Source organism: Calypte anna, chromosome 1 (assembly GCF_003957555.1).
Source record: "Calypte anna isolate BGI_N300 chromosome 1, bCalAnn1_v1.p, whole genome shotgun sequence".
In the NCBI taxonomy this organism is placed as follows: domain Eukaryota; kingdom Metazoa; phylum Chordata; class Aves; order Apodiformes; family Trochilidae; genus Calypte; species Calypte anna.
Window position 1 is genome coordinate 24696543 of NC_044244.1, and position 22840 is coordinate 24719382.

A 22840-nucleotide genomic window follows, 5' to 3' on the forward strand; every position below is an offset into this window, starting at 1 on the left:
GATAGCTCTGATAGTGTAAAGTAAAAAACAAGGTGAAAAAGCAGCCCTTATCAAACCATTGGGAAAATAAATAAGCTTTCTTCAAAGCCTGAAATAAAAGTGTGACTCTCTACATTTTATTCCATTTAAGTGTCTAAAGTAGGAACTAAATCAGTTCCTTGTGAAGTTGTCCTTCTTTCTCCCACTTGCAGTGTGTGTATTGGAAGCCAGCCCATAGACAAACCCAAACACCTAACACAGGTGACACTCACCCCTGGCCTCAGGTTGTGAGAGAAGTGTGTGGAGGAGAACCTACCCCACTACTTACATGAACCTCTAGTTGCTTTCATAGGCCTGCCCAATTTCTGCAGCAGATAAAACTTTATATGTAGCAGAGGAAAGAAGCCAAGCCAAGCCAAACATTTTGCTTTTATCAATGCAGAGTCTTCTCTGGAAGATGATTCAGACCAGGAACCCCATCTTAGCTCCTCTGAATAGAGTCCACAGAAGGCATTTTCTTTTTGTTGCAATAAGCTTAGGGAATTAGTGCCACCAGGCTAAAATTAGTCTTTATTAATTCTCCTCTCACTTGTAAATCCCTGCATGAAGAAAGCACCTCAAGTTTTTATTGCATAGCTGCTGGTTCAGTGTACTCACTGGAGGTCTTCAGTTCTGGTTTTCATGAGCACAGTACACAAACAGATAACACCGTCTGGTGTTTAACCTTGTTCTATTTGCATTTTTATTTAAAAAACCCCAAAACACATATTTTTTCCATTTATTTTTAAAAGAGAATTAATACAGTTTAACATCAGTGGTTTTATCTCTGCAGGTGGGAGAATGATCACACCCTGTAAAAATAATGGACTTACCATTTTTTGGCTTCCACTAAATAGGAGTGTGTGGTCTGATGTCCCAGAGCTGCAGGGATATTCTGAACTGGTCAGTAAAAGTATGCCTAAGTGACCTTTTTTGGATAGGTAAGAAAAGGCTCTTTATTTACTAATACATCAAAGTTTTTGTAAAGACTTTGTTCCAATTTATATGGTGAACAATTAGGGTGGGGAGAGGTAAGATACAAAGATAAAAGTCCAAGAGTCTGACAAGAATAATTTTATGAATTACTCTCATGGAGAGGCAGGTTAAATTTCCCTGTGAATCAAAATTTTAAAGATGGGTGAACACAATTCTGGAGTGAGTTCTGTGTTTTTCTTGTGATCTTCATGAAAAACAAGATATTAAAATCTTTCATGAATTGAATATCCAGCTCTGCAGGAACAACAGGCAGGCTGGAATCAGAACATCTCACAGTTTTTATTTATTTATCCTCCCTGTTCTTCCAGGATGATAGGAAGTCTACTCTTGTCAAGATGAGTAACATTTTCCCCATTCCATAAAGGGAAAGACTCATCAAAGCAGATTGCTTCAGCCAGGTGTAAATCTACTTAATTTATTGCAGAAAATGAGATCAAGTTTCTGAACTCCACACTTCAAACCAGTTGGAAACAAACTTAAGGAACCTACCCCTATATTAAAAATCACAGTTTAGTGCCAATGCCCCTTCAGTCCCTGTTGTCCAACCATGCTGGCAGCTATTGACAATACCAGCTGTGGGCAGAGCTTTGGGATGTCTGTCAGAGCTGTCCAGTCCCTAAAATCCAGAGAAAACTTGCCAGCCAAAGTTGCCCATGGCAGACTGACAATTAAGTATCTGAGTCTGTATGTATTCTCACTTTCTTCCATTAATTTCATGGATGATACTTGCCAAGCATCTAGTATTTTACCCTAAGCCTGGCAGTCCATTTGGTATTATTTTTATAGCAAAAGCACATCTGTTCCAGAGAAAAATAGTGTTGTAAAATAAGAAAATAACAGCTTTAATTATTTAACTATGAGCTCAGTCTTGTAACAGCTAGAGAAACGGTCAATAGATCTAATTAATGACAAGCCAAAAGCAAAGTAAGAACAAACCAAACCATTACACTTGATTGTTTGTGGTCACAAGAGCTGGATGACTTCAGTAAGAAGTGCATGACCTAAAATGATACCTTTTTCTCTAGCGAATGGTTTCATTCTCAAAGTTTGGATCAAGACCTGAATTCTCTGCAAGCTTAAACTTTTATAGGGCTCCTTTTAGACACAAGGATTAGTACTGATTGATTTTCCTTTTTTGATGAATGCACCAAGAGGATATGTTTTTATGGAAAATATCTTTGTAAAAATCCTTGGATATTATAAAACAAAATAACTCTCAAAGGAATTCAAGCCTAGCCTGACCAATTTTTATTTTCAAATGAGATATATTTATTTTTAACAAAACTGAGGTATTTTGAAGAGCACATCTGAATAGCAAGCTGACTTCTTGCAGAATAAAACTTGAGAGAAGTTTTCATGGGCACTAATCATTAATATCCAATATTGAAAAGCCATATGGATCCCTCTATAAATGGCACAAATGGTAAAAGTATTTTTAATGCACATTCATGTTCTCAATGTCCGAAGAATACACTGTCAGCCAGCTGCTGTAGGCCAAAAAGCAAGAAAAGGAAAATTTGGCATCTCATCTGTAAATAAAGCATGTGCCCACAGAAAGAGTGTAGTGAAAATTCTGCACAGAGAGGCCTGCTTCAGAGAAAGGAATCATTCCATTTAGGCTTAATTATACACAGAGATACATAATTTCCTACTATAAATAAGTTAAATGCAATTAATGATAGTGGAACCATATTGATGCTCATTCATTTATTTTCCCTCTCCTATATTTTGAAAGAATTGCATAATATTCTTTGCTATTTGGCATTTTAAGAGCTTTTTAAAAGTTGAAAAACCTGAAGAAAATGAAGTTGAAAACAGGAAAGAATGGTCATTTTTATTATTTACTATATATATTATATATCTTGTTTGATAAGAAATCTGTTATAGCATTTCAGAAAATAATATTCTAAATCATACAAACATTAAACTATTACAACTTGTCATCTGTGTTTAAAGAAAACAGCAGCATTAGCCTATGAGAAGGCTACTGTATTTTAAATGTACCTCTGCATATGTTATGTTATTCTAGTTTACAAAGCCATATTAGGTGCAGAAGGAAGAAAGGTTTTTTTATGGGTTAGGCTTTAAAGGAGCAAATAAGCAACAGAGTCAAGTAAACAGGTGAGGAGAATTAGACAAGGATACCAGATACTTGCTTGCCTTGTGTAAGAACTTGTTACCTAGTTAAAGTGCCAGAGTAGTGCCTACCATTTTAAATATCACAATATTAGCACAAATACACAGAAATAGTCAGGGTAGCATTTGCTACACCCCATTTTTAATAAAAACCATTTTTAATAAACATATTTCAAATTCTTGCATAACCTTGCATTAAAATATTTCTAATCTTTTGTTTTGCACACAACCATATATTATGAATATAAGAGAATTGCATGGCAACACTTCAAAATCTACATACTTTAGAAACTGAAAATTTCATTATCTGAAGGCATTTTTTGCAGTGTCCCAGTCTTGCTGCCTAGTAAGTTGGTTAGAATTCAAATACTATAGAAATAAGTATTCAAAGAAAACTGATCAAGTGCCATTTACAAAGGTACAAAATATACAACAAAGTTACCCTCTCATTAAATAAAATATACAGATTAGAATCATAGAATCATAGAATGGTTTGGGTTAGAAAGGACCTTAAAGATCATCTAGTTCCAACCCCCCTGCCACAGGCAGACACACTTCCCACTAGGCCAGCGTGCTCATTAGCTGATGTTCTTCATCATTAGCTAACACCTTATTTTAAAGGATACACTTCCAGGGAGCTTTTCCTCCCCAATATAGGAGAGTTACACAACAGTTTATTTTAACTGCTGGTAATAAAGAGCTGATCATTCTGCAAAGTGAGTGCCAAAAATGATCCCTGGTAGACGTGCAGTAAAGTCAATGAGAAACCCTCCAGATTAGATTCACTGAAGGTATCACAGCCTATTTAAATATTTATAGTAATAATGCCAATCATTATCACTGGTGGTGGTTAAACCTCCATGAGAAGCCTTCTGTAATCGAGCAATTGACGTACCATTAAAATAAAGTGTTGCCAACATACTCAGTGTTTGCTCTGGTGTTCAAGTAGTGAGCTGTGAAAACTGCCTACTTATTCTTAAACTGATCTCCCTGAAAATAGATGAGTTTTAGAAAAATTAGCGTGTTCCCACTTAAACCAGCCATTGAAAATTTAGTTTGGAATGAATGGCAAGTGCTTGTATGTAGGTTAGCAAAGAGGTACAACACCGGCTACAACTACAGCAGCTGCATTCCTGACGTTTACTCTTGGTCCAGGCGTATATTAATCATGGCAAAGAATCGGCCTATGCTCTCAAACAATGGTGTGATGAAAACATCTGTCAGGCTCTTCCATATAGTTTGAACTGAAGGCAGGACCATGAGACAGGTTTTCACAAAAGGCACCACAATCCTGCAAAAAAGAAAATGGAAGATTTGAAGACAGGTGCTGATAGAGCATGGGGAAATCAGAATCACCAAGCACAAGTTTGAGATCTTATGAAAGAGGAAAGGTTTTTATAACTATAAATATTTAAAATAATTGATTTTACACTCTCACAGTCATTCTCCATCAATTTTGTTCCCTCACACCTGCAGAAGCACCATGATGCATGTGGCCTTCTGGCCAGGATCCTTTGTGTGAAACAAAGGGGATAGAAGCCACCAGCTTTCTCATCATCCAGTCTCTTCTTCTTAATTGGCAACACTAAGCTAACTTTTGAACATGCCTTTTCCAGAGGTGAGCTTTTGCTGTTCTCTCCCTGCTTCTGGAAGGGCAGGTGCATGTTGTATGCTTCAACCTTGGTGCCACCCCACAGTATCTGAGGAGCAGAGCCATCTGCTAAGGGTATATCCAAGAGTGAGTCTTTGGTGCTGAAGAGAAACACCAGATCCCCCGGTTTGACTGACTGGGAACAGTCATTGATTGACATGTCTCTATGACCTGGTCTTCCTCTGCAGTCTCTTCTATTGTTTTTTTTCTCCCTCACACATGGAAATGCAGAGGCAGACCTGCACCTTGCAATTCCTGCCTCTTTCTCAGCAATCCAGCATCACTGGTAGAAGTTGCTAGAACAAAAGAGAGACAGTAAAGCAGTATCTGGTTACAGTGGATTACTATAATACAGACACGTGCTGTATCTCCAAAGAATGGGATTTTGCTGATGCTGTTCAGTTTTTCATTTGTGGGTGTGAAACTTAAGGTAGAACGAGGTCAAAACTTCTGGTCAGGGGAAAGATATTTTTAATCACTCAGGGTGGATACTTGAAATTAATGTATTTCTATCTCCTAAGCACAAGTAACCATCTGGGAATGTTCTCCATATGTCCCAATTCCGAAGCAATGTCATTAGTGGTGGCTTAAGCTAAACATACTAACAACGGAGGAGATCCAGAAGAGCACAGATGGGCAGCTGGGGGGGGGGGCAGTGGATACATGATAATTGACCACAGTACTTTAAATTATTCTTCCGTTTTAATCATTTACTGCCCAAAATCCCTGGTCATTTCACTAAGCTGGACGTGCTTATTTGGATGCAGACAAATTAAACCTATAAATAGTGTATGCAATACTGAAGTGGTACTTGAGCATAGTTTTTAAAAATCTCTGTGCCATGTAACATTTATTTCCTAAATTAGGTAAAAGAAGCTACAGATTCTCTTGATAAAGGTAATAAACTTTATTCTAGTTTGCTATTGCATTCAATATTTAAGATCCCAGTCTTATGTCCATGTAATTAGAGAACTCTCATTGATTTGTTGGAATGACAGGAAATATTTAATTTTCTAGTTGATCATGAGTCTGAAAAATAGGCAAGTATTGTATATTACAAATGAGTACTGCTCAGTACAAATTAGAAAAAGCATAGTATATTTTTTAAAAGTTGAATCTTAGAAATATAGAGTCAAAATTAATTATTTTCTGTGTTTGTCTATCCAGATTCTCAGCTTTTATCATACAATGCAAGCCATGTACTAGTATGTCTATGCTGCATTCTAAGCTAACCCAGATGGATTTAAACAAGAATAGTTTTTCTAAAACCTTCTCTTTTTTTGTCTCTGCTGAAACAGCTAGCAATATACACACACCATATAGAACTGTGAGCATTACTGGAATAGTATCTAGTGTATCTAGTTTTAAACTGAACTCAATAAATTATGTGTTTTATAACCACCTATAGTATCACTGCACAGAGAATGAATAACTTCAGGGTAAAATTAGGGCTTCATGTTTTAGAAGACAGTTGGTAAACATCAGTAATGCATAGTGAAAGAAAAGTGGTATTTCTCTGAGCAACACAGGGAAAATACCAGAAATGGCTATTCAGCTTGTGTTAACTTCACCCATTTTCCATTTCAGTTAGTTTATAGAGGACACATCGCTGCTCCTTTGCTGTCATCTAAACTTAATTTGTCCTGCATTTTTTGTAAATCTAACTGAACTGCTGAGTAGCAGAAAAGTCAATATGTGGCATTTCCAAATCATCAGAGGGTGTGATTTGCCTTCTGTGGAGTTACCAGGCACACTTAAAAAGTAAATAACCAAGTGCCATTAGAAGTTACGTGTTTGTTTTTGTGACCTGTAAAATAAATGTTTTTATATACAACCTTTACTCCCACTGCTGTGGGTTTACCAGAGTCTGCACTTCTGTTCAGAGATGGTGGCTGCTTTCTTGAGTTATGTTTAACACTGGAAGTGAAGTCAGCATATCCAAATGTCAACACATTCTGTAATATTGGTACCACTAGTGTTACTACATGGTACAGCGCTGGGAAGAAGATCAAAGCTCTGTTCAATTTGGCATCCTAGCTGAAGTGTAGCCAAGGTATTCCTGTATGACCTCTCATTGAATCTTGCTATGTATATGGAACATAAAATACTCATCCTTTCACTAAATAGAAGGAATCACTTCTTTTGGGAACTGTTAAACTGGAAAGAGCAAATGAACCCATTTTTTTCCATCTATCCTACCTTTTCTGTTCAAAGCATGACATATACAAAATTATACTATCAAGCTTTCTCACTTTTGCTCACATTACTTTTTCTTTTTTTTTTTTTTTTTTTTTTTTTTTGCTAATCCCTGAGGTAACATTTGAACCAAATGTCTCTTGGGAATGGCATAGAGAACTTAATTCCCACTGATAAGGGCATTTTCAGTTCAAAGCAGCTCAACTTTTCACAGAGTTGGGCAACGTGCTTGGTGTGGTCATTGACTATTAATTCAGACTCCTGCTTCAAAGTGAAGAATCACATCGTCTCCTCAAAAGGTCTACAAAATGCAACCTCAGATATGTCGTAATGCTGTTTTTCAAAAGATATACCATTCAATGGTTAAATTACCTAATTCTGAGTATGCCTGTGTACTACTTAATGATTTTGAATTAAATCTTGAATGGCTCTACAATTTGAACAGGCTAAATATTACCTAGCAGTGGCAGAGTTTCTTGCTGAGTCCCATTAACCCTTGGGATATTTATGAGTTAGGCAAGAGATAACTACCAAAGGCTTCCAGGACCCACACGTAGTATATAAAGTATGTAAAAATCAAACATGATATATCCCAGGACCTGTGTTGACTGGAAAATATATAACTAAAAAGGAATTGAGACAATATCCATCTACTTCCTCTTCAAAAGCCAAGGGATATCTACAGGACATGAATGAAGAGGCATCAAGGCAACACTAGATCATAAGGTGGGGTCTTCATGGCACAGCTGTACTGTAATTTCTTTGCATTTCAGACAGCTGGTAGGGAGATGTTTTGGGAGTTGGGTATGGTATCAGTAAGTTTGGTAAAGTGAGTCATGGAGAAAGAGGTATGAGATGATCTATGTCCATATCTACTCCGCATGTAAATCCCTGGCTACATATTAGCACTGTGAGCACTTCTGTTCAAGCCAAAAGGATCTCCGAGTATCTGATGCTCTGTTTGATAACAAGACCAGAAAGCTGTCTGAGTCCTTGTGCTTTAGAGCCTATCTCAGACCTAAGACTCAAGATACGGATTCTCAAAGGAAGCACTGATTCTCAGCTTAGATATCCACATACCAGAACACCCTTCAGACAAGATTACAACAAAGCATATATGAGATTTAAATGCTAATTCCCAAAAGGTGGCAAACATGTGGCTTGGAACAAGAGTCAGTCTCTGATCTGCAATAAAGATCATTTCCCATGTGCTGCCTGCAAAACCTGTATTGTTCTGCTCTTGTTTAAAAATCAATAACCTCAACAGCCTTAGTCTGAGGCCATGTTTAAGTGCTTACTCAGATAGCCACATGAAGATGTTAAAACTCAGTCTTGACAACTTCTGCAATCTGTAGTGAGAATGACAGCCATTAGTAAAAGAAAAGAAATGTGAGGAAGTAGCCTCCCTCATATGTAGGTCACCAACCCTCTTGCTGGCACTGTTTCAGCCCATCAGTATCTTTCACCAGGTAATGTAAAACTGGGTTCTGATTCAATCAGCCAGAGAACAGACCCAGTTCCTTCTGTACAGACAAAAGTGCAAAGTGTGTTATTAAATACTTCTTAATCAATTTCCATTTTATTTTCCATGAGGTTCCACGTTTGATTCTTCTTTTAGCAATTTTTTTTGCTGGTGAAAGACAACACTGACTGTCCATTAAGAGGGGGACAGCTCATGATGTGCCCTTGATGAATAAGGAATGCTGAGCCAGATATTTGTGGATGCTGACAAAACTACCACAACGTGTGTGACAAACAACAGACCTTTGTGCTTGAGTACTTCCAATATTGTTGAAACACCTTTGAATTTAGCCTCAGGAAAAGCTCCCCTAGGACATATCAACATCCTTGTCTCACTGGTTTGGATGATGAAATTGAGGCATAGAGAATCTGACAAGCCCTCCTGCAGGCAGCCATGTGGGAGGGTGTGCCTGGGGTTTTCCCATGACATTTCAACAGCTGAACAGGAGTTACAATGGAATTCCCTCCCTCTCACCTACAAAACAAGGAGTTACTATTTTTCAAGATCCAGTGGGGCTACATGGGAGCCAGTACTATGTGTTTAGGGTCCCTGTGCTACCACTGATACTTGAATCTCTTGTTCCTATGCTACCCTCTCAAATACAGAAACACTCAACTCCTTACTCCCAAGAAATGTGGAACACAGCAGCAGAGAAGCTAACTTCATCTCTGTGTGTTTTGCTTTTGTGTCCAAAAAATAGAGGCTGTGGGAAGATAAGACAGTGCTGGCTTTGGATGGTAGCTCTGGAGAGGGTCCAAAGGGGTGCAGACAGTGCTACTGAATTACTATTCTTTCATACAGTCCCAGATGCAAAGAAGATCAAAATGAATGATCACTTTTGTAGAGATAATGAACACATGGAAGGAAAATTAGGAGTTGAAGAAGCAAGTGTATTCACAGAAAGTCAAGGGAAACTTTTCAAATGAAGTGGCACATTCAGGCAGTCCTATTTCAGACAAGCTGAGAACCCACAGTCCCTGAAAGAGTCACTTGGGACTACTTGCATAAATAGAAACTGACCTCTGAGTCCTGGTTCAGTCAAACTCACATCTGTGTACCCAGGCTGTGGAAGCCTAATACAAAGTCATTTGGAGGCACAACAAAACCTTTAATCTTAATAAACTGAGCATCAATTAATTCTTCCATTGATGTTCCACTACTGGAAATCTGTATGGCCACTGTTCCCTTTTGCAGTCACACGTTATGCTATGGGTGACAGCTGACAGACCTAAAAGTCTGGGCATAAGATACAATGTTCTTAATAATCTGCAGACCAGAGGAGCAGCAGTTGGGAAGCTCTAAATTATATGGCAACTCCTTTGGATGTTATACAAACCTTATGCTCCAAAATTCAAGTCAATCAAGTGGCTCTAGACAATGTCATCAATGCAAATGTTCATCCACTTTCAAAAACTGAAATTTGCACCCACAAGGTTGCAACCACAGGTTCAGATGACCAGTCTACTACTATTGCTTGGAGTTTGTTCTCCGGTTTCTGTATTGCATTTTGTTTTCCTTAATGACTTTTTCATGATTACAGTGTTACCCAAGTCAAATGAGACAGCTTGAACCCCATGTATAAAGAAGATCTTGGTTGCAGGGATGATGTTGATACCCTACATTTACCCCTTCCTCTTAAAGCCTCATGGATTTTCAGGTCTTTCATCAACCTCATTCTTTTACCTGCCTTTCCTCCTTCTCTACAATCATCTGCCTTTCTGGTCCCAAGGTACTCCTCCCTGATATTTTTCTAGCATATTCTGTTCAAAGTATAAAAGGTTTGCTGTCAATTGGAGAGCTACTGTATTTGCCTGTGAACCTGGGCCCTGGGGCACTGCACCTAGAGATGGCCGTGTACCAGATGTAAGACAGTAACAGCATATTTTGTGGCTGTAGCAAAGAAAGAGCAAGCTGGGACCCCAGAAGTGTCTTCAGTCTGTGAGGAAAAAAGTTAAAGAGGTAACTGCACTGACAAGGTACCAGGTTGTAATACATCTGTCCAGGTCTCTCAAACACACGTTTTCACAACTTCCATACTCCAGTTTAAAAGAACCAAACAATCACCATTATTACTACTTCAGAAGCCAGACAAGGCTGGGATGCATTGCTTTAGGTGCCATACAAATGGTCAAACAGGCTCTCTCTGCCCCAAGAAGCTTACACTGACAAGGCAGACCACTGGTATGAGCAAGGTAAGGAACTGAATCCCAGAACCAACATTGTTTTCATTTCTCTCCCTTTAAAAATAAAGCAGATAATCTAAGTTGATCTGACTAATGGTTGTAAAGGCAGTGGTCAACAGTTTGGCACTAATGCAATAAGAGGAGAGTTCTTCTGAGCTGTCTGCAGGGCCCACGCACCGATGAGCAACAAAACGCTCTTACCAGATGTGCAGGCAGCTGAGCAGTGCGAAGAGGATCCCCAGAACCAGGGCCATGGGTATGGCAAGGACCAGGGTCAGGAGCTTGTAGATCACGTACTTGCTGAGCTCAAAGAGAGCGTGGCTGCAGACCCAGACTTTGTCGAAGGAGTGGGTTAGCTCGGGCTCCGCGATCACATCCTCGAACCCCACCTGGAACAGGAAGCAGCTCGGCTGTTACGCGGAGCCGGGACGAGGGGGGACAGCCGACCCGCCTGCCGACCCGCCGCAGGTCCCGGCCCGCCCGCTCAGCCCGCTCCCTCACCACCCCAGCCCAGCTCTCCCCGGGACGGGTCCCGCCGAGTTGGCTCCCCGCCGCCGCGGGTCAGCGCGCACCTGGAGATGGGCGTTCATCCCGTGGGGGTCGCGGTCCAGTTCATCCTCCGCGCCCTTCTCCGCCTCCGACAGCGCGGGGCTGCCGCTCCGCGGGAAGTTGTCATCGTCCATGAAGATGCGGGTGTCCACTTTCTCCGTCTCCAGCCCCATGGCGCTCCCCGCCACTCCACGGCTCCCGGCCCGGCCCAGCCCTGCGCCGTCCGCTCCCACCGCCCAGCCGGGCTGGGGCGGAGCGGGCCTGCCCGGGACACGCCCCACCAGCCGGGAACGCACCGCCGCCGGGGACGGAGCAGAAGCGACGGGGAGGCCAGGACGGGGTCTCGGGGTGGGTGCCGGCGGCAGCGGGACAGTAGCCGCTCGAAGCGGCTGCGGGCAGCCCTGGGGACCCCGGTGTGGCAGCCGCTCTGTGGGTCGGGGCGTCCAGCCGCCCCCCGCCTCGCCTGCTGCCCGAGGCGCCCGGCGTGTTTGGTTTCCCCTTTCATCCCAAATCCCCGGGCAGCCGGCCCCGTGCCGCTTTGGCCGCGGCCTCACGCATGGCTGAGATTTGTAGGAGCAAGCGTTTATGGCCCTGCAACAACAGCTGGAATTTTCCTGGCGGCAGGAAAAAAAAAAAAGTAAAAAACAGTTGAGGCGGTCATGCATTAGGCCCTATCATATCTGCTGCCTGCTTTCCAGCCATAGCGAGCAAGTGGAGAAGGGGGGACGAAGATGTGTTGTCACTGCCCATTAAGGTTCCCAGGTCCGTCCATCCATCTGGTGCACTTTGAAATTCCTTGCTTGTCTCATACTTGCTCAACTGCCTAATTGTTGCTTCAATAAAACCATGCATCCATCACTACAAGCTATTATCGTGTCCCCCTTGGTTTTTAGCTTCTGTTCATACAAATTATTTCCTCTGTTTTGTTTGAGAACATGTTTTAAGCCTAAGAGTGATTTATAGACAAGCTGGCAAATAAAACATTTGCCCGTATTGCTAGGCAGTGTGAGCTCATGAGCTGCCAGGAGTATCTTCTTGCTGCATTTGATAATCATGATAACCTGTCACTCTTGCAAAGGGAAATGATATTGCTGATCAATGATCTGGGCTTGTTCATTTAGAAGGAAGCTGGTAGATTTTTTTAATTTTTACTACTGCATTATATTAACAACCTTTCTAATCTTTGAGAAGCTCACAGGAAAGTGATACAAAAATAACTATGCAAGGTTTGGGTAGGAAATCAGCTAATACAATGCTCTGGACCTTATCGCATTGTTCTTGACCGGATAACTTCTGCAGAAAAGCTTCTCATCTATGTGTTACTGGTGTTGATGTTTTTTTCTCCCACGCTGATGAGTTTAGTGATAGTGGTGTCACGTAAATGGTTTGGATCCAGCGATGTAGCTGTGGCTCATTAAGTTTAAAAGCCTGCCAATACAAGTTTACAACAGGTTCAAATGCAAGCGAAGAAATACCATGCAAGCAAAGAAATACCATGATGACTCAAGGCATATTTATGAGCTGCATTGCTACCCCCTCTCCTCCCCAGTTCATCTTTGTTGTGTTAGTAGGAGGAATAGAAAGGCCAATTGACAGACTTGAAGTTCAGACCCACCCTTTGGGGTGCTTCTGTCTAGCAACTGATATTTTTTTAGTCTATTGATATGGGGAGCTGAGAGCAGCCCAAAGGCATTCAGCAGGCTTCTGGTGGTTGCTTGAGTCAGGCACAGAAATTTAAAAGCAAGGTAGGAGCAACCAGCTGATCCCAACCTAGCCCCTTGACTGCTGATTTCAGGCTCCACTGGTTTGTATCAGCTACTTTCTACTTCCTGTTTCACTCGAGCTGCAGATTGGAGTGCCTGAGCACAACCAAGGAGCAGCTCTACCTATTTCCAGTCACTCCTGCTATACCTCACTCTGCCAACCACCTTGAGCAGTAAGTCCATAGCTCCATTTGCTCAGCTCTAGCTTTGCTAAAAGCTTGGAGGTAGTTCTTCTGTCAAGATAGCCCAGACCATGGTCTGTCACTGGAGGGTGGTCTTACAGTATCGAGCCCCTTTGTAAAAAGCATATAGCACTTTTTTGTTTATGTCCATCTGTTTTTGTGAATTCTGTTATTATAATGGCTGATAAATATTGATATCTGTCAAGACAGCATGATGGAAAATGTTATTTTCCTTTGTAATCTCTGAGGGTTTTAAATAAAATGGTGATGCACTTTCTCTTGCAAGAAGACTATTTTTCTTTAAAAGCCTGTTTAAAATCAATAAAAGCTCAAGGCTGTAGCCAGTTTGGGATGTTGTTTATTAAGAACCCCTTAGACCATGCTGGTTTTAATAACTCTAGTGGGTTTTTTTGAAATTAATTGTACATGATTTATCAAATGAGGCTCATGTCAAGCCTGAGCAGTATCAAGCTCTGATCCCTGATTTTTCTGGCAAATGTACAGAAAACAAGGAGGCATATGCAATGTTCAATAAGGGGGATTTTTCCTGTTTCCCCCCCAGCATGGTCTCCCCCCTTGGCTTCCAGGCTCTGCTTTCTGCCAGCATGGCTGGACAGAACAGCTGGAAGGACAAAAATAAGAATGAGAGCAATGACCATAAACAGGATGGAAACCTTCTCTAGTCCTATATATCTGTAGCGTCCTTTGAACATGTATGTATTTAAATCTCTTTATAGGTAACAAACAGAGAATTACATTTTGTGGCATGAAATATGTGTGTGTGTTTCCACACTTTGGCTCAGTTGTAGTTCCTCATGGGACTTAACCTGCTTGAAGGTACTGAGATGTATCTCCATCTTCTAAGCATTACGAATTTTGTTGCTGTGTTTTCAACAAGTGGATTAGTGAAATTGTTCATTATTACAGTTTCTTTGTATTAGAATTGCCTGTCATAACTTATTGCTGTACAGAGTGCAGAAACATTGAATAAAAACCAGCTCTTTCAAAGAGCTTGTTTTCAAAATTGTAGGCCCTGGAATGACTGATGGATGAAGACGTTCTGACAGGACATCCCAGGAAAAAAGCAAGGCTGTCATAGGCTAAATAGTTTTATTAATGTGTTCCAATACACATTATTGTAAAGAGAGTTTTAATAACTGTTTCAGAGAAGGATTACGAAAAGGCATCCTGCACTTTCACAGGAATTCCTCTGAGTCATGAAGTGCGGGATAAGGGGAAACAGCTCAGCTTGTGTGCAGGTTTTTGGACAGGAACAGTTCTCAGTGAAAATTTTTCATGTTAGCCCATGGCAAAGATTGGATTCAGCTGGTTACACTTAAGACTCTAACCAATGTGCAATTCTAGTGAGAAATGTAGAGTCAGTTCAACACGGATGTTGTAAGGATGTTCCTGTTTAAGCTTTGAGAATGACTTTGATTATTGTAGTGCTTTGTATACAAATAGAAACTGTCTTTCCTGACCCTAGCAAGGATGTTAGTTTTTTTTGCTTTCATCGAAAGCTCTCAAAGCTATACTTTGCTTTTGAGAAAGCTCTCTAGTCTTTGCAGCAAGACCATGGACATTGGCCAGTTTGACCTCATCTATTTTATTTTGCTTGTCTGGATGAGTTCTATTGTCAGAGTGTTATTTTCCTTTTTCTTCTCTCCCTTTTATAAATTATTTCTAATCTGATCTAAAGTTATGATACGATTATTATATACATAGCAATTTACATTTTCAAAAAGATGAAGGATGAGAAATCTTATTGATTTATCTTACAATTTCATTGGAGTCATAACAGATATGTACTCCAAATATGTTATTTTCTTTTGAAGATCATTATTGAAAATCTTTATGACTTCAGAGGAGCTGTCAGAAGAGTCTTCTATTTTTTCCTCATATACCTATATTGTTTATGGGGAATTTTTGTTAGTAACATTTCACAGGTAAACTACTGGGGTCCAAAAAGCTCAGATGGGCTCTAAATATTTGTGTACGTTAGGAGTGAGGTGTAAAAATGTAGCTGCAGTCCTCACCTGGCCATGTGGTGAGGGTAGCAGGGAGAGGAAGCTGTGCAGCTGAGATTTCAAGAAGTGCACCAGGCAGTGTTGGAGAGATTACAACTCCTTTTCCCAATTTTCTTTCTGATAGTCATGCCTTGTTGCAAATCCATATAAAGGAAGCAGATGCAGCAAACTGGGAAATTTGAATGGCATTCATGGATATGCAAGATGAGTTAAAATGGAGCAAACCCTGAAGTATTTTGCAGACTGGAGATATGGATTAGAATCTAGATTTTCTTGTTTTCACAGTGGGCAGATAAAGTATTCAGATTTGACACATACAGAGGGGTTTAAAAGGCAAACTCCAAAATATTGTCTTGATGTAGCCATATCTGTATAAAGAAAAAAAAAATTAAGTAAATTGCTTGTCTGAGGAATGCTCATAAGAAAACCTAATGGTAGACTTTTGGAAAAAGTGAGTGTATCCTAAGTATGCTAGTTTGTCACTGTTGGAGCAGAGACTCTTGACTTGTTCCATGAAAAAGAATAATTAGATATCATCTCTACGTATGGAAACTCCCTTGGTCTCAGCTGCTTTTCTTGTAATTTTCTGCCCTGTAGAGTTTAAAATTCACCGTTTTCAGTAGTCAATCAATATAAACACATGTAAGCCACCGCTTAATATTTATATTTGTTTTGCCAAATTATATCAAACTCCAGTGAACTTAAGCCAAATGCTTCTATGAAGGCTGGTTTTATATGTGTCAGGGTGAAAGCTGCTTAGAGAGTCAGAGTGGACATAACACAGTAAATGTGTTCTGGTCAAAAACTGGTTGTAGAAATGATTATAGGATTTTCTGAGTCTCTTTTAGACCAGTTAGGTTAGTGGTAATAGAGATGTTTACAGTAGATTTCAGCAGAGGCTCCTATTCCTAATATGTGAAAAGAAGAAATAAAGTACTCTCATGAGGTCTCCTGAGTTACTGTTCTGATGATTTACAAGTTAGTGCTCAAATGGTCTCCAGTGAGGGGGTGAGAAAGTTTGCAATTTGATACTGATAATGGGAATACTGTTCCTTGTGAGCAGATGGAGAGCTTGGGGAATAGCAAAGGGGCTGGGCTCAGACATTTTTAGATCTTATTTTTTTCTGTTCTCCCATCAGTACAAGTCTGGAATTTTTTTCAGTGTTTCCATAAATCATTCTTGTCTGTTTTAATTCCTTTCCCAGTTTTTGCTTCCCAGTGCAGTTTATAGAACGTATTAGGAGAGCTGTTATTATTGTGTCAGAATATGTTACAGTGTAAAACTCAGAATGACTCAGTGAGACCCAGACTCTAGTGCTGTAAGAAATGATGATCTAGTGAAAAAAATCTCAGGCGGGGGTTTGGAAGCTGATTGCATGAGTGATACACTCTTCAGTGTTCAAAGAAGTACAAGGGCTCTTACAATCTATGTTTCCTATGTGCTTAAGCATGTAAAATATTATTAAAAACACTAATGGAGTTTAAGAAAGAATTTAAGATGGGTTCCTGCTAAGGAACCCTGTACTTGGCACTGGTGAGGCTGCACCTTGAATACTGTGTTCAGTTTTGAGCCCCTCACTGCAAGAAGGACATTGAGGTGCTGGAGAGAGCCTAGAGAAGGGCCACAAAACTGGTGAAAGGTCTGGAAAACAAACATTATGAGAAGCTGCTAAGAGATGTGGGGCTGCTTAGTCTGAAGAGGAGGAGGCTGAGGGGACCCCTCATTGCTCTCACCAGCTACCTGAAAGGAGGTTGTAGCAAGGAAGGGGTTAGTCTCTTCTCACTAGTAACTAGTGATGGGACAAGGGAAATTGGCTTCACGTTGTACCAGGGGAGATATAGAGTGAATGTTAGGAAAACTTCTTTACAGAAAGGGTTATTAAGCACAGGCATGGTCTGCCCAGACAGGTGGTTGAATTGCCATCCCTAGAGGTGTTTAAAAATCATATAGATGCAGAGCTTAGGGACATGGCTTAGCAGTGTGATTGTAGAGCTAGGTTAGTGGACACAGGTTAAAGGTTGATGATCTTACAGGTCTTTTCCAACCTGAATGATTCTGTGGCACTAGGTGGGCCAGATGGAGACTGTAAAAGGTTGGGAAAGGGATGTAGGGTATGGAGAGCTGCCCAGCTTCAGATGGCAACTCACAAGCCTGTTGGTGCTCCAGGCCTGCCAGAGTTAAGAGGGAAATTCATCTGCCTTTACTTTGCAGCAAGGTGGTCAAAGGCAGCTGCTACTGCTCAGCTGACCCATGGCAGCTCATAAAAAGGTGGTAACTCTAGAGTTTGTGACAGTTTATTTATTAAAGCAAAGCAAAGTATTAAATTTTGGTGCAGTATGAAACCAGAACCTGAGTGCTGATCAGAACTTCAGAGCTTGTGCTGTTTGCCAACTGAAATGGAAGAGGAAAAGGGATGTTGTGGAGGTGAGAGGCAAATGGCTCTGGTGCTGTTAGAATCTGCAGCAACAGCCACATGATATCTCCATGAATATCCAACAGTTAAACCAGATTCTGATGGAAAGTCATTGTACAGACCACTGCTTGCCCACTCTCTGCTTCAGATGTCCTGGGATGGGTTGTCAGTGATTGAGGGCCCTGCTCTATAGCTTGGGTCACTCAGTGTTTGCTGGAGCTTGCTAAATGCTCTGGTTTACTTAATACTCTGCTAATTGTTGTTCTATACTTCTGTTGGTGTGTTGTTTTGTGGGATGCTGATGTCTGGTGGGGAGCAGGTGATGAGGGGGGGTATGAAACAGTTCTGTCACTGGTGGATGACTTGAAAAAATGAAAATCAAACCATGTCAGCTCTTCAATAGCTGCCAAAAGTTTATGTGCTTTGGACATTAAAAAAAACCCAACCTGATTATTTTTTCTGAAGGTGCAGATTCCTATCCATTCAACAGGCTGGATCAAATGCATCTCAAAGCCATTTATGAAATCTGTCCATCTGGAATCTGACTCTAAATGTTGTAGTGAAATGAGGCAACCAGGTGCCACTAATTGCCAGGGAGTGAGCATGAGCTTGTGCTTCAGGACTCACCTTTTATTGGCCCCCTGGTTCTGCACATGCACAGTGGGGGCCCACCCTAATTAGGCACAGGTGGACTTGACACAAGCTCATGCTCACTCCCTGGCAATTAGTGGCACCTGGTTGCCTCATTTCACTACAAAATGTGATGATCATTTGATTTAGACTACTACTATGATTAGTTTGTGTTTCTAAACCACACTTCAGTGGTTTACCACCACCAATAAGTTTTATTGATGGTTTCTGCAATTTGCTATTTAACAACTTTCTATATTGGAAGCTCTTTGATCTTCTCACAGGTTTATGCTCTTTTCGTGATTTGGATATGGAAGAGGAATTCTGAGCATGTTATGTTGAATTAGGTCATTCTCTTGTGGAGTTCCTTTACAAAAATACTTAGGATCTGATAAACTACTTATCCTAAGAATGCATTTTTTCTGTTTGCAATATGTTGATGAGCCAGAAAGTCTCCAAGGAATCTAGGGCATTCTCAGCAATAAATTATCCCAACCCTGGAAAAGCCACAAAACATATTTTTCTTCTAAAACATATAAAAATATTTTTTCCATTCTTATTCATCGTATAGTTTTAGAATGTCTTATTGGAAAGCCAGAAATATATATAGATCATTTACTTAGAATCTGATGAGTTTTTCCTTTCTAAGCCATTGGCCATTCCAACACTTTGGGCTCATAAACATCTGACTTTCACTTCCACAAGGAATGCTTCACAAATACTATTGTTTTTTGATTTTTTTTCTTTGTAGATAAAATAAGTAATTTTTTGAGATAAAAATCTTTATGAAAATGTATGTTGCTTTGTGAAAAGTAGAATTCGCAGAACACTTTTAAAAATGGCATATAGTTTAAAAATACTTGCTTTGAAAACTCCACTAAGAAGAGAGATGAAGAGAAAATGGAAGACAAATGCCCATGTGAACAACTGATATTTTTGCCAACTATTTTGAGTCAAATGTAGTTGTTCCCATTCATGAAGGTGCACTTGAATTAAATTCCTTCTCTCTCTAGGATTTTTCTGGTAGGACTTGAACTGCCCCTACAGTGTCCATGTAACCAGTCCATGCATTACTACACATCTATATATAATATATATATATGCACACACACCATATATATATAATATATATACAATATATGTACAAACATATATTTCTGTCCATCTCATCCAAAGGAAAGAGATAGGAGCAGATAGAATGTAAAGGTAATTTCCAAGCAGGACATACATGATACATAGTTTAAGTCTAGCAAACTGTCAGTAACCCACAAATAGCTGCTTCTGGGTTTTTTCCCTCTAGGCTGCTCCTTCCCAGGGCTATGTGCTCTTTTTCTTTCTCTCCATCACGTATCTTTCTGTTAAATCTAGATGGAATAAGGAAAGTCTTGCCTACATGAGCATCACCCAGTAAGTTCAACAAATGCTGAAACATATTATGTGTGTATGATGCTTGCATCTTAAGAGTTCCTTCAATGCTTGTGCTTGTGGCAGAGGTGGTAGGAGGCATAGCAGAGTATAGTGACTAGGTTAGGTATCTCTTTGTTCTCTAAAACTGTTTTGACAAGAGCTACATGTTGCTTGATAAAATCATAGAATCATGGAAATTTTGGGGACATTAAAAGTAATCCAGTTACAAGCTCCATGCATGGGCAGGGACACCTTCCACTAGAGGAGGTACCAGCTATGTTGTCTTAGTAGCAAGGAACATTGAGATGTTGAAATGATCTGGTGAGAACATGAATAAGAAATTTTTAAGAAACCTGCTGTAGACAGGTCTGGTAGAACAAGAAAACACTGTTAGTCCTAGACTGCTAGATCTTTGACACATTCCATCTTTGGCAGGAAGAAATCTGCCAAAATTCTGTTTTGGAAATCCAGCACACTTTTTTTCTTTTTTTATTTAATTGCCTTTCCTCTTTTGCCATAAAAGTCCCTCTCTTGCTGTAGTCAAGTCTGACAAGCTGTAGATTGCTGTATCTCTTTAATTGTCAGAGAGCCAAGGTCTTAAAAATCCAGTCTATTTTAGTCACTCACTATATATCAGCCTCTCCAGCTCTGATCATTTTTGCTATTTTCTGGACTTTTTCCATTTTCATCCTCAGTCTTTTAGGTGGCTATATCTTCAAGTAAAATTCCTGGTATGTACACAGAGTAAGGTAATTTACAGATAGATTTTCAGCTCCCTTCTTTTAGACATGATGTTTGTGAGAACAGCTCAAAACTATTAAGTTTGTATTGCAGACAATGAAGAGGTTTTTTGTATGGGCTCTCTTGTGCATTATAGCTTTAAGATTAATCAGAGTAAGTACTTGGCCTCCACTGCTTCTGTTTATGCCAGCTGAAGGTCTGCCCCTTTTATTTTCAGTATGCTGCTTCAATTTATAGCTGAGGTTTTCTTTATTTTTTATGTATGGGTGTGCACACATTCCTTCATTGATGCTATTTGTAATTTTTCCATGGCTGTCCTCTTTTGACAAAAAAATTCTATGTAAAGACTCCCATCATCCAGTGAGAAACCTGTTTGTGCTACAACTGAAACAAGTCAGAACTCCAGCTTTTCCATGTGAACCTTTGGGAATAAGGACAGAATCAGAGACTTGAATGTCAAAGTGCTAGAGGACTATACCCAGGCTATTTATGGTAAAACAAACCAAGCTAGAATCTGAATTCTAGGCCACTCCTGAGACTTAGCCCCATCTTGCCCTTTGAGGCAGTTTTCCCTTGACTTGAGCTCTGGTTCCTTAAAAATCCTGCTCATGAGGGCCAGAGAATGCTCTGACAATGTTCCTGGGACTGTTCTAAGGAAGCAGCAAAGAATCAACATCTCATCCCCAAAGGACAAGAGCAATGAAGATGTGTGTGTGTATACACCTTGTTTCAGCAACTCTATAAAACATATGCTGGGCACTCTGAAACTCTGAATATCAGGTTTATTAGGTAATATTGACATATTGCACTGAAAGCACGGCAAGCCTGAGGCATTTCTTGGTTTATGACTCACTCTGTTTTCCATTTTAGCAGTTCCAGGTTTATTTTGGTGCCTTAACCAAGTATTTTAGATTTGTTTGACTGTTTTCATTGTAGGCTTTCTAGTTTACTTGAAATTTGTTGGTAAAAGCGAAGCAAAAGACAGAAGAACTCAGCTTTTGAGGACCTTCTGGAATGAATATGAAAGTACCAGGATGGTCATCCAAGCACTGAGAGCTGAGAGACCAGAGCTTTGTTTTTCTCTCCATATAACTTCTGGCAACACATCTGTGTGTTTCATACTGTATGGCTTTTATCTGTGTGACTCATTACCATTTCATTGTGTGGGAATGAGAGGATAGTGTTTTATCAGGCTCACATTTATTAATCCTGGGAAGCCTATCAGGGAACCAATTGCCTCTATAGGTGCCCAGTGTGCCATTTAAAAACCTACTGGTGTGTGCTGCACTCTGCTGTAAACATTACTGTCAGCTCTACCATGGAAATCCAAAACTTTCTGGCAAACTCTCCTTTTCTGTCAGATTAATTTTATAGTCTATGTCCCATTGACCATATTCTGAGAAGTGGTATATTAAATTGTTTTAGTCAGTTAGTCCTTGGTATAGATTTTGCTTTTGTAACTGATTTGTAGTAAGAAGTACTGTTCAGCATGCTTGGTAGAGAATGCTCTGTGGAATGTGGAAGCTGTTTTAAATAAACTCTGCCTTTTATATGGGATAAGATGGGGACAACATGTATCTTCACAGTGAGTTTGAAATTACAGTAAACTCTCAACTCTGGGATTTTCACAAAGTTTGATGAAAGAACAACCTATTGGATTGCCTATGGTTCATCTCTGGCTCCAGTGGAGATTTATTTTGCCTAGTCCTTGACTTGTAGATCGGGTCAGTTGTATGGGGAGGGGTAAAAAAGCCTCCACTCTTTTCCTAGCTTGCTCAGTGCTCCTCCCATTAATTGGAAGTACATAAATAGTTTCCCAGAGGTATTGTTGCCTGTGATGGTATCTGTTAGTGGTGGGAGGAAAGCTGAGGTTCAGAGGGCCACAGAAGAGACCATTGGTACCCATGATGAGTCCACAAGCCTGCCCAGAACTGTCACCAGTAGAAACAGCAATGCAACTTTTAGGGCTGGCCTAATTCTGCATATTGACCAGGATGTATTTTATTAAAAATGCTCAGTCTGTCTGGTAAGACCTCCTGTGAGAGGCTGGACAGGAGGAATTTTTAAGAAATAAATAAGAATGAAGTTGTAACAGAAGGGCTGTGCAATTTAACTGTCTGTCTAATACATGTCAGAATAAAAAGGCTCACCTAGGCATGTCGTATGTAGCATACGGATTATTCTGATATTTTTAATGATACCAACTTAAAACAGGCTTGCAAGAAAATGTCTTTTATTTCTGTTTTGTTCAGTTCAGAGATATTATTTCCAGATCACTGTGACACAAAAGAGCATGTATTTACAGAGTGATACAGAGTGTCTCTGACAGAATATAGCTGAAGGCAATATAATATCTGGAGAAAGTTGTCTCATAAGTTCCACCCTATCTCATGACCCATCCAGCAGCGGTGGTTTTGTTCAGACA

At 40.2% G+C, this 22840-nt stretch overlaps 1 protein-coding gene across 1 annotated transcript; it reads right to left on the minus strand.

The window, feature by feature from the left end:
• Positions 1-758: 758 nt before the first annotated feature.
• CAV2 (caveolin 2) lies at positions 759-11475 on the minus strand. The gene is made up of 3 exons (XM_030469049.1): positions 11275-11475; positions 10904-11091; positions 759-4441 (listed from the first exon to the last, which is right to left on the minus strand). The coding sequence occupies exons 1-3, from the start codon at positions 11422-11424 to the stop codon at positions 4291-4293; spliced, it is 489 nt and encodes a 162-aa protein (XP_030324909.1). The 5' UTR covers positions 11425-11475; the 3' UTR covers positions 759-4290.
• Positions 11476-22840: the final 11365 nt, after the last annotated feature.